This window comes from Acomys minous, assembly GCF_964271855.1.
Source record: "Acomys minous genome assembly, chromosome: 12".
NCBI lineage: Eukaryota > Metazoa > Chordata > Mammalia > Rodentia > Muridae > Acomys > Acomys minous.
The window spans coordinates 90,354,173-90,366,520 of record NC_140493.1 but is presented as its reverse complement, the minus strand read 5'-3'; the positions used below and the strand labels follow the sequence as shown (position 1 = coordinate 90,366,520).

Here is a 12,348-nt window from a genome sequence, read left to right as displayed (position 1 = left end):
ATACACTTTACTTTATACAGCACAGCCCGCCCCCTTTGACACTTAGGAAAACTAATGCCTAGCAAAGGCTAATGACTTGTCTGGCATTATCAAGTAATCAGTGGGCCGGACATTTTATTGTCCTTCCCTGTGTCCCTCAGTACCTTCAGCCACGGCGATAGAGGAAAGCCTGAAACATTGGGCCAGGGTCTCCAGAAATGGACCCTCCCACCTCACCGTGGACAAGTGAGAATGTTGGATTCAAGCCTTATGTATACCCAGTTTCTGCCACCAGCCAGCATCTGGCCTGGACACACACACCCCCGCCCCCACCCCACCCCCCACCCCCAGTCTGTTTGCCGCACTGCTGAGCACAGCAGCTTTTACGGGTGGCTGAGCCACTGACAGCAGGCTCACAGCCTAGGGGCTGGGAACAGCTGGTGTCCCCACCATAGCCTCTGCTTTCGGCTGTGCCTGTTCCTGGGTATCTGGACCAGCAAACGACTGGCCTGGGGATGCCCAGAAATCTGCTGCTAGTACCATGTCTGACCTTACACACGCCCTTCTGCCCTCTGCCTGAGATCACCTGGTGCATCCCACCTGCGCTCAGGGGAGATGCAGGAAGAAGTAGGAGCTGGAACCAGGGAAGCCTGAAAGGACAGGCGGATAGACTCTGAAGACCGGCATCCAGTTCATCATCTCAGGCCGTCAGCCGGCTCTCTGTGTAATCCCAGCACCCTGCTAACGCATGCCCTTCTCTTCCGCCTCCTAGGGTTTAGACCAACTAGGGACCTGCTGAGACACTCAAGGAGGGCAGCTAGCTGTGCCTTTCTAGACTCAAGTCTCTTGCCAGGCAGTGGTGGCGCACGGCTTTAATCCCAGCACTCGGGAGGCAGAGGCAGGCGGATCGCTGTGAGTTCGAGGCCAGCCTGGTCTACAAAGCGAGTCCAGGACAGCCAAGGCTACACAGAGAGACCCTGTCTCTTAAAACTAAAAACAAAACAGAATAGACTCAGTCTCTTGTGCTTTATGAGAGATGATGGCCTGGCTCGCCCCTGTCTCAGCTTCACTGTGCCACCAGGGAGGAGGCCAAAGCCAGCCCCACTTTCCTAGCCCTGGTGCAGCTCACAGTGTACAGCTCTGTCTCCATTCTGTGTCCTACAGCTGGGAGCCTGGACTGGGGTGGTACTGGCAACTAGACAATGCCCAGGTTCTGGGAAGTTATGGAGGCCTTGGTTTCCTAGTCTAGAAAACGAGTTGGGTAGCCTGGTGATGGTGGCGCACGCCTTTAATCTCCGCACTCGGGAGGCAGAGGCAGATGGATCTCTGAGTTTGAGACCAGCCTGGTCTACAGGGTGAGTTCCAGGACGGCCAGGGCTACACAGAGAAACCATTTCTCAGGTGGTGGAGGGGGCAGTGAAAGGGAGGGAAGGAGGGAGGGGAGAGTGAGTTGGGTTTGCTCAGGGTGTGTAGGCTCAGTTTTTTTTTAAGACTTATTTATTCATTATTATGTATACAGTGCTCTCTGTCTGCTTGTATACCTGGAGGCCAGAACAGGGCATTAGATTACATTACAGATGGTTGTGAGCCACCATGTGGTTGCTGGGAATTGAACTCAGGACCTCTGGAAGAGCAGGCAGTGCTCTTAACCACTGAGCCATCATCTCTCCAGCCCAGGCTCAGTTTTCTTAACCAATATATTTTATTACGAACTTATTAACTGAGCGTACATCCTTTATAATCCAACTAACCGAAACAATAGGAAAAGAGGATTAAAGAATAACAAAACCGTAAGGATATCAGTTCCAAAGAACAATTCTCCTGGCATTGCCAGGCAGGATTTCTTCTGCTGGAACCTGGAGTAACCAGAATCTGGGACCTCAGCAGGAGCCCGGAGCCCTGAAGCCTTCCCTCCAGCGGTTCTCTCTAGCACAGTCTCAAAGTGGAGTGATAAACAGCCAAAACTATCCCAAGTCTCCAAAGGCCCCGCCTCCAGTTTTGGGCTCATTTATATATCTCCTTCCAGAGTCTGTTCACAGACCTTTTCAGCTGGCAGCAATCAGGCTCCCGCATGAGGTGGTTGGTTTTCTAGTGGATTAACATCACCTGTTCTCACAAGACTATCCCACACTTGAGATCATAATAAAAACAGGTGTATCTTTTCCTTCAAGGGTCTTTACCTGTTTATCTGAAGAGAGTGAGCCCCTTAGAAAGATGCATAAAGTTATGTGATGGGAACGGCTCTATATTTGTTTCTGCTTTGCTATGTAGCCTGACTTTGAGCAATCAGGCTCCTGAGTGCTGAGATTACATGCACTACCAGCCTGGCTAGTCATATCCTTTTTTTTTTTTTTTTTAAAGACAGGGTTTTTCTGTGTGTAGGCCTGGCCATCCTCAAACTCACAGAGATCCTCCTGCCTCTGCCTCCGGAGTGCTGGGATTAAAGGTGTGTACCACCACCACCTGGTGAGTGTTCTGTTTTCATACACACCAGAAGAGGGAATCAGATTCCATTACAGATGGTTGTGAGCCACCATGTGGTTGCTGGGAATTGAACTCAGGACCTTTGTAAGAACAGACAGTGCTCTTAACCTCTGAGCCATCTCTCCAGCCCTTGAAGTTTTGTTTTAATTTTTGATTTGTGTGTGTGGGTGCCCCTGAAGGACAGAACGCACTAGCAGCCCTGGAGCTGGAATTCCAGGTGGCTGTGAGCTGCCTAGTGTGGGCTCCAGGTGGCTGTGAGCTGCCTAGTGTGGGCTCCAGGAACTGAACTCAAGTCCTCAGGAACAGCAGCAAATGCTCTAAACTGCTTCCGATCTCTGCAGCACCAGGTCACACAGTCTTGAATGGAAGTGCACATCTTCAGGGGCTGGCCATCATGCTGAGTACACATTATGCTGTAGAGCTACAGTTCAGTGCTAAGTTGATTGGATTCCTAGGGCCTAGTGTGGATTCGATGGATATTTAGGGTTTCTTTATGCTTGAGGCTCCCTGACAATTAGACTCCCATCATGTATTTTCCTGTAAAAGTGTCAGAGCCTGCTGGGCATGGTGGTGCACACCTTTAATCCCAGCACTCGGGAGGCAGAGGCAGGCAGATCGCTGTGAGTTTGAGGCCAGCCTGGTCTACAAAGCAAGTCCAGGGCAGCCAAGGCTACACAGAGACCCTGTCTTGGAAAAACAAAAACAAAAAAAGGGTCAGAGCCCATGGTAGGAGCGACATACCTTCAGGCCTTCGATGAGGAAGGTCAAGGGAAAAAAATGACAGTGGGATAGAGTGTAGCTCAGTGGCAGAGCATGGTCTGTCATGAGTGGACCAAGAAGTCAGTGAGTCAGTGAAACCAAGGTTTTCCAGAGGGGAGACTCCTCAGCTGGTTGATTGCCCCTCCATCTTTGCTTACTTTGCTCCACTGTTGCTGTGAGAGACAGTGACCAACGACAGGGTTTATGTAGCTCATCAGCAAGGGAAGCCAGGGCAAGAATTTAGGGTAGGGAGCCCGGGGTTAGGAATGGAAGCAGAGACCATAAGTGAATGTGGTTCGTGATGTAAGGCTGGGCGCCTCAGCGGTTCCACTCTGACACTGAAAACCTAGCTTTGTTTTGTTTCATTTTTTGTTTTTCTTTTTTCTTTTCTTATTTATTATTTATACAGTATTCTGCCCACATGTGTGCCTGCATGCGGGAAGAGGGCACCGGATCTCATTATAGATGGTTGTGAGCCACCGTGTGGTTGCTGGGAATTGAACTCAGGACCTTTGGAAGAACAGACAGTGCTCTTAACCTCTGAGCTATCTCTCCACAGGCCGCCCCCCCCTTTTCTTTTTCAAGACAGGGTTTCTCTGTATAGCCTTGGCTGTCCTAGACTCACTTTGTAGACCAGGTTGTCCTCGAACTCACAGCAACCCACCTGCGTCTGCCTCCTGAGTGCTGGGATTACAGGTGTGCGCCACCACTCCCAGCTGAAAACCTAGTTCCTAAAGAGCTGTTGGTTCTTAGTTGGTGATGGTAGCCTGGTGCTTGCATCCATGAAGGTAGCAGCAGCAGCAGGGTAAATTAACTTGATGAGAAGAGGAAAGACCAAACAGGCAGAAGAATACTTTTCCTTTCTGCTGTGGCCCTTTTCTATCTGGGCAGTTTCTCAAGGGTGCCACCCACACTTGAGGGGGGCGGGTCTTCGTCCCATCTATTATTAAGGCAATCAGAATTCTTCAGGTGAGGGTCCCTACTCGGTTGATTCTAACTTGTGGCAAGTTGACATTAAAACAAACCATCATAACCTTTCAAAATAACCCAATGTCAACCAAAAAACAAAACAAAACAAAACAAAACAAAAAAACAAAAAAAACCCAGTGAAGCCAGAGAATACAAATACAAATACAGCAACCACCAGTGAGCAAGCAGCACCACCTGCTGGCCGGGATTGGAACCAAGGCCCAGGAACACCCGTCTGCTTCCATTGCATTCCCTTAGAAGGAAGGCAGAGTGGTCCCAACCGGGTGGTCTCCACCACCTTTTCCCTGAGTTGGGCTGGAGATATGTCAGTACTAAGCTGAGAGCTTAGCCAAGGCCATACTCTTCTTCCAGGTCCTGAAAAGCTTTACTATTAGGAAAGTCTTAACAGCAAGAGCCCAAGGTAGCAAATGGACAAAGGAGCCCAGAAGTCAGCATCCCTTTATGTCCGGCCTTGCACATGGCCGGATGGGGAGTTGGCCCTGTGTTTCTGAGCTTGGGCTCTATATAGCTGTCTACCACCCAGTTCCTACCCTGCCCAGAACTGGATATACAGGGGGCAAAGCTGCGGTCTATTGGTCCCTGTGCCTCTGCAGACCTCCACTTGTCTTTCCCATCACTCCACATCCCCCTTAAAAGGCTCTGCTGCTGAGCAGTCACCCTAGGAGGGCAAGAGTGACGGGCAAAGAGGCCGCAAGTTTACCAGTCTAAGGTGGACCCAACCTGTAAAGCAGAGCTCAGGGTGGACTTGTCCGTTTTGCCACTCTCCCCCTGGAAGCGGTCTTAGCACCTGGGAATCAGGCTGAACTGCCTCAGCCCACGCAACTCCAGTTCGCCTCATTGCTTCTGTCACTTCATGTCACCCACAAAATGGAGGTGGTTGACCCTGCTTTGTCATATTGTATAGATGTAAATCAAGTAGCAGCTAGCAGTTACTAATATAGGTATGTGGGTAAATACCAGGACTTAAAGTGGCCTGTCCTGGTGGTACATGCCTTTAATCCTAGCACTGGGGAGGCAGAGGCAGGTGGATCACTGTGAGTTCGAGGCCAGCCTGTATACAAAGCGAGTCCAGGACAGCCATGGCTAACACAGAGAGACCCTCTCTTGAAACCGCCCCCCCCCCAAAATCCAAAGGCCCAAAGGCAGGCTTCAAGCAGTGGAATGAACAAGGGCATTCCAGCATGTTGAGGAGTCGGCCCTCAGGCGGGCTGCCAGATGGATGCTCTAAGCCTCAGCCTGGAGAATGGATGCATGAATTTATGCCTATGAATTTCAGAAATAAGTAAACCCCTCAATCTGCCCTAATATGCTGAAGCCAGTTTCTTGGTGTTTTTGTTGTTTTACACTCACGTTTGCCAGCAAGCACAACTATCCACCAAGCCATCTCCAACCTGTGCCCCCAGAGGCCATGTTAACTTTGCCCTTTCAACAGATGGGCGTGCTGAGCCAGCTTCCACTTGGTTCTAACTGAAGCCAGGCTGGCCTTGAGTTTCTTTAAATCAGGTGCTAGAAGCCCAGGTATTAAAATGCCACAGGCCCATAAAGGTCAGTTCTGAAACAACACTATTTTGAACGAGTGGGCAGAAGCCACTCCTTGCATCTTTTTTTTTTTTTTCCGAGACAGGGTTTCTCTGTGTAGCCTTGGCTGCCCTAGACTCACTTTGTAGACCAGGCTGCGTGCCTCTGCCTCCGGAGTGCTGCAGATCTTTTTTTTTTTTTTTTTTTGGTTTTTTGAGACAACTCTCTGTGTAGCCTTGGCTGTCCTGGAGTCACTTTGTAGACCAGGCTGGCCTCGAACTCACGGCGATCCGACTTCCTCTGAGTGCTGGGATTACAGGCGTGCGCCACCACGCCCACCTTCCTTGCACCCCTTCTAAGTTGACCCAACCCACAAAAACAAGGTTAAAAATACCCTCCTGTGAATGGTCCACAAGACCTAAGACATGGTTGACATCCAGGCTCCTGTGGCCAGCTCTGGACCTCTCAAGTCATTAATGCAGGTAAAGAGGGCAACAGACAAAGGCTTGTTTTATTTTAATGACTGATCCACGTGAGGCCACAGCCAGGCCACTATGTACAGACACGAGGGAAGCTTCATTTCTTGGTTTCCTCCTCCTTGGACAGGGTCTTGATGATCTCCTCCTTCTTGGCCTGGAGGCGCTCCTCCCGGCGCTTGCGTGCTTCCTTGGTCTTAGACCTGCGAGCCTCAGCCTGGTCACTAGGACAAGGAAGAGAAGGTCGGTCAGTTGGGCACAGATGAACAGCTAGGGACACCCCCAGACTTCTAAACCCTCAGAGCCCCACCAGCCAGTACAGGAAGGGGGGGGCAGGGGGAGAAGGGGGTACGTATGCCTGCGCCTGGACAGGCAACCATGTTACTAAAAGCTGCTCACAAGTAGCACAGGGTAGTAGGTCTTTTAGTTCGGTGAGACCATTCTGTCCTGTCCTGCCCCGCCCCCCCCATAATGCTTGAAGAAACTTACGCCAGGAGCTTCTTGCGGGCCTTGTCTGCCTTCAGCTTGTGGATGTGCTCCATGAGGATCCGCTTGTTTTTGAACACGTTCCCCTTGACCTTCAGGTACAGGCTGTGGTACCTGCGGGGAGAGGGACACATGCTCTGCTTAGCAAGGGAGCAGAAGGCGGTTCCGGTGGGCTGTTCCTTTCCCCAAGGTCACTAAGCCTGTTTCTTTCCTCTTCCGTGTAACTATGGGACCACTTTTCCCAAACCAAGGCTTTTGGGGGCAGCTCCTACACAGAACTTGCCCAGCAAATTCAAATCCTGGGCTATTGGGATGGTGCAAGGGGAAAACAAACTAAGCAGCCCATGAGAATCGCACAACTTCATTGGTAAGACTCTCTACCCAGAGTCACTGAGATGGATGAAAAAAGCCATCAAGGCTGGGCGTGGTGGGAGCTGTACTCCTTTAATCCAAGTTCAAGGCCAGCCTGGCCTACAAAATGAGTCCAGGACAGCCAGGATCACAAAAGAAACCCTGTTTCAAAAAACAAAACAAAAAACAAACAAACAAGACAAAGCCACCAGAAGGTGGGCTTACATATGGCGGTCAATCTTCTTAGATTCTCGGTATCTCCTCAGGAGCCGGCGCAGGATCCTCATCCTCCTCATCCAGGTCACCTTCTCGGGCATGCGGGCGTTGGCGGTACCCTTCCGCTTCCCTGGGCGACAATCAGGAATCAGACTCTAGGCTGGCCAGTCAGAGCTGTACAGGAGGCTGCCCCAGCAAACCTAACAATTTCTCCTCTTTGGTGGCTGAGGGCCAGCACCAAAGCTGGCCTGGACACTGAGAGCCACCTGCTTTAGCTAAGCATGTGGTTACGACTGGACATGCTGGTGGCTTTAGAGTGTGACCCTTTTCCCTTTAATGGCCTAAAAAGTGGTTCCCCAAAACTATATGGGAACATTCTCTCATCCTCTGCATGAGAAGTGTCCCCAAACTCTCAGCCAGAAAATACCCAGTATAAACCGCAGAACAGTCAGTGCCAACTTGTATCCTTGCCAAAGATACCACATAGTAAAATAACAGCACAAGGTCCACCAGGCAGTGTTAATGTAGACTTCAACAGTCTTTGACAATGACTGACCGGAGGCCACATTCTTAAACATGCTAGGTGAGTGAGTGCTCTACCACTGAGCTAGATCTCTGTACCCACTATTTAAGAGGCCGAGGAAAGGGAGGACCATGCTCACCTATGCCCATATGCCTGCCCTTCCGGCGAGCCAAGGTGTTTTTCCGGCACCGAGCCCGGGAATGGACTGTCACAGGTTTCCGGATGATCAGCCCATCTTTTATCAGCTTCCTGATTTGTTGACCTGGGAAAGTACAACACACCTGTTTAGTTAGCAAAGGGCCAGCCACAAACTCAAATAGAGAGACATCGCTTTTATCCTTGACCCAACACTCTCAAAAGGAGCTAAAATCCTGGAATACCTGTCGTTAAAAACAAACAAAAAAAAAGTCCCAAGATTCTGCTTATGCCCCAAGACTCATCCAACAACATTCTAGTCCTTAATCTCTCAACAGCCTCCAACCAGTTATAGGACCTTTTATAGTCTCCCTAGAACTCCAGTCTTCTTAGGTCCATTAAAAAAAAACAAAAAACAAAAAACGACACGTTTGTGTTGTCACTCATCTGATGCAGGTAGGCGGTGAGGGCGAGGGACCATACTCACGGGAGTTGGCATTGGCGATTTCGTTGGTCTCATTGGGATCCAACCAGACCTTCTTTTTCCCGCAGCGGAGGACACTAGAGGCAAGCCTCTTCTGTAGCCTGAGCATACTGGGGTACACAAAACACAAAACGCACCATTAGGCCCCCAGGAGCCACTTACAGGCAATAACAAACACCCCAACGAAACTTTCCCCAAGTCTTAATGTTTTTTTAAAGGAAACGAACAAAATACACATTAATATGTAGACACGATGGAAGAAATCGTAGGTCCAAACTACTCCTTAGCCATTTGAGATCTAAAGAGGGGGCTTAAGCCCTTCCGATTACTTGGTTGTGGGAAGGCTTTAGTATTAAGGACCAGGGCTGTGACATAACCTGTTTACCCAGGAAAACAGGCGCAGCCCTTTGCTTTCTGGCGGCCTCTTTTGTCACAGTACTAAACGCGTCCAGCCGTCCTTCCAGCTTGCTACACCGTCCGGGTGGAAGCCAGCCTCGCGCCTCACCTCGGCAGGAGCCCGGGCTTGCCCGAGACTTGCCCCCACGTCACATGGCCAAAGGTCCACTACGCCTCAGGCGCGCAGGGAGCCACTCACTGCCCAGTCGCCGCCGCTCTCCCCGCGTGCTCGCCCACGACGCGAGCGGGGCGGAGAGCAGAGGCCGCGGGGGGCCTTCCCGGGCCTGGGCGTCCCGCAATCCACCCTCCCCGGGCCGGCCGTCCTCGCGTCCTCCCCGCGCTCCGGGCGCGGCCACATCACACCCGCCTCCCGCTCCCCTTTGCCATCCGGGGTCGCGGCCCCGATCCCCGCCAAGCCCCGCCGGCCCCGTCGGCCGGGAACCGAGAGCCAGGCGCGCTCACCTCATGGCTGCGGACGCAGCTGCGAAAGGAAAGAGCTCGCCCGGCGCGGGCTCCTCCCATTATCTGCGAAGGGGAGAGCCCAAGCCTTACTCCAAGCTCATCTGCACTTCCGCTAGGCGCTTTCGTCTTCCTCCCCATCACACTCACTTACGTCCTTTCTAAAAATTGGCTATCATGGATGTTCAAGGTCGAGGATCGGTTTTAAACTTTAAAAACACAAAAGGCATATCCCTTTCGTCGGGCAAAGTGGTTCGGTCCAACTCGTCGGCACACATGCGCAGTGAGGGTATTTGATCACGTGGGTACCGGGTGGCCGGAAGTCACGCTAAATCGCGCAGGCGGAGTGAGGAGGGCTTGGCTGGTGTGGCCTAGTCTTTGCAGAGGTGCCCTGTCGTCTGTGGAAAATTATCATTCTATCTGGGAGAGAATTAGCGAAAAAAGCGGTAGAGAGTAATGACAGCAGGGAGCAAGGAAACGCTACTCCGCTTTGACTCTCATAGAGTCAGAACTGGTGTGCACTGCAAATCCCTAATCTCTGGGCGCCTCAATTTCCCTCCATTGTAGTCTGGACCTAATCCTAATATTTCTGTCATCCACTTGTGAAAATCATATGCATCTACTTTTTACAAAGGCGTCAGCACAAGCAAGCGGGACCAATCTCGTTATGGCTCAGTCTACTGTAGCAAGCCCAGCACATGACAATTACATCCGCTGAGAAAATGGTTATCAAAGGAAACCAGAAAGTCCAACGGCTTTGGGAGTGAAAGTCCCAAGGAGAATGTTCTGGGGTGCAAAAGTTACTTGATCTGGAGGAGAGCGGCTGGCTTCCTCCCTTGAATAAGGCCATCCTGGAATTACCGAAGCCCTGAATTAAAAAGAAAAAAAGAAGAAAAGAAAAGAAAGAAAAACGTGCTGTGGGACTGGAGACATGGCCCAGGCTTGAGTACTTGCTGCTCCACCAGACCACTGCAGTTGGGTTTCCAACACCCATACCTGGTGGTTCCCAACTGCCAGTGTCTCTAGCACATGAATAAAAATAAACCCCTCTTTAAAAAAAAATTGTGGCCAACATGGTGCTACACGCCTTTAACAATCTTGAGAGGCAATGGCAGGTAGATCTCTGTGAGTACAAGGCCTGCCTGATCTACAAAGCAAGTCCTGGACAGCCAGCCAGGGCTTATGTTACACAGAGAAACCCAGTCTTGAAACAAAATACAAAACAAAACAAAACAAAACAACAACAAAAAAAACAGCAACAAAGTCCTAGGTCAGAGCTGTGGGTACAGTAGTGCATGCTTTTAATCCTAGCACTCAGGAGGGACAGGCAGGGCGATCTCAGTGAGTTTGAGGCCAGCCTGGTCTGCACAGAGAATTCCAGAAACAGCCAGGATTACATAATAGAGACCTTGTCTCAAAAAAAAAAAAACAAAAAACAAAAAAAACCCAACTGCCAGGCGTAGTGGCTCAAGCCTGTAATCCCAGCACTCCAGAGGCAGAGGCAGACAGATCTTTGTGAGTTTGAGGCCAGCCTGGTCTACAAAGTGAGTCCAGGACAGCCAAGGCTATACAGAGAAACCCTGTCTTGAAAAACTAAAACAAAGCCGGGTGTGGTGGCGCACGCCTTTAATCCCAGCACTCGGGAGGCAGAGGCAGGCGGATCGCTGTGAGTTCGAGGCCAGCCTGGTCTACAAAGTGAGTCCAGAGCAGCCAAGACTACATAGAGAAACCCTGTCTCAAAAAACCAAAAAAAAAAAAAAAAAAAAAAAAAAACTAAAACAAAACAACAACAAGACCCAACCAAAGTGGGGGTGGGGGTGTTGGAAAGATGGCTCAGTGGTTAAGCGCACTGTCTGCTCTTCCGAAAAACCTGGGTTAAATCCCCAGCAACCACATGGCAGCTTTATCCGTCTGTAACTCAAGTTCCAAGCGATCTGACGCCTACATACCAATGCACATAAAATAAAACTAAACAACGACAACAACAAAACCAAACAACCCAACAAAACCTCACCGAAGTTCTAGATCAGGGTTCTGGCTCTCGTCCGTCCTTGCTTCAGGAGTCTGTCTTTCTCTTCTTCTCTGCTCATTTTGGAGACAAGGTCCTGCTATGGAGCTGCTACCTTCTCTCCAGTGATAGGATTGTAAGTATAGGTCTATGCCTCGTGCTTGGTTTCTGTTTTCTTCCCCTGAATTTTCTAGGCATGTTAAAAGAGCTGAGAGTTAATAGAAAGGGGGCAGGGCAAGAAACATGCCCATGTACTCCCTACAAAAATATAACTTCAAAAAAAAAACCATCATTTTGTGGCTGGAGAGATGGTTCAGAGGTTAAGAGCACAGGCTGCTCTTCCAAAGATCTTGTAGTTCAATTCCCAGCAAGTACATGGTGGCTTACAACCACCTATAATGAGATCCGGTGCCCTCTTCTGGTGTGCAGAGGCAGAATACTGTTATACATAATAAATTCATCTTTTTTTTTTTAAATCAATAAATCTTTTTTCTTTTTAAGTCATTTTGTTGGTGGTGCACACCTTAACCTCAGTGTTCAGGAGGCAGATGAAACGCAGATTTCTGTAAGTTCATGGCCAGCCTGGTCTATGGAGTGAGTTCTAGGCCAGACAGGGCCTAGTGAAAGCCTATCTCAAATCAATCAATCAATCAATCAAGTTAAATACAACAAACAAACAAACTATTTCGTTTTACAACTTAGCTGGTTGTGGTAGCACACACCGGTAGGATTTGCTGAAGGGGGCGGAGGCAGGAGGATCACAAGGTCGAGGCCAGCCTGGGCTACACATTTACCGGGTGTGGTGGTGCACGCCTGTCATACCAGCACTATTGGAGGCAGAGGCAGGTGGACCTCTCTGAGTTTGAGGCCAGCCTGATCAACAAAGCAGTCCCGGACAGTCAAGGCTACGCAGAGAGACACTGTCTCGAAAAACCAAAAACAACCAACCAACCAACCAAACTCCACAACACCAACAGAGATGGCTGGAGTTCCGGGAATGCTGCTGTACGACGCAGTGCAGGGGTCATTCGTGGCAAGTGGACTATTTTCTCTTTTCTCTACTCAGTTCTCTGCTCCATAGAGA

The 12,348-nt window shown here is 50.1% G+C and overlaps 1 protein-coding gene across 1 annotated transcript; it reads right to left on the bottom strand.

Annotated features, from left to right (window-relative positions):
- Positions 1-6,222: 6,222 nt before the first annotated feature.
- RPL19 (ribosomal protein L19) lies at positions 6,223-9,405 on the bottom strand. Its single transcript, XM_084751136.1, has 6 exons — positions 9,260-9,405; positions 8,405-8,511; positions 7,922-8,044; positions 7,269-7,389; positions 6,696-6,806; positions 6,223-6,430 (listed from the first exon to the last, which is right to left on the bottom strand). The coding sequence occupies exons 1-6, from the start codon at positions 9,262-9,264 to the stop codon at positions 6,307-6,309; spliced, it is 591 nt and encodes a 196-aa protein (XP_084607262.1). The 5' UTR covers positions 9,265-9,405; the 3' UTR covers positions 6,223-6,306.
- Between the last annotated feature and the right edge of the window lie 2,943 nt (positions 9,406-12,348).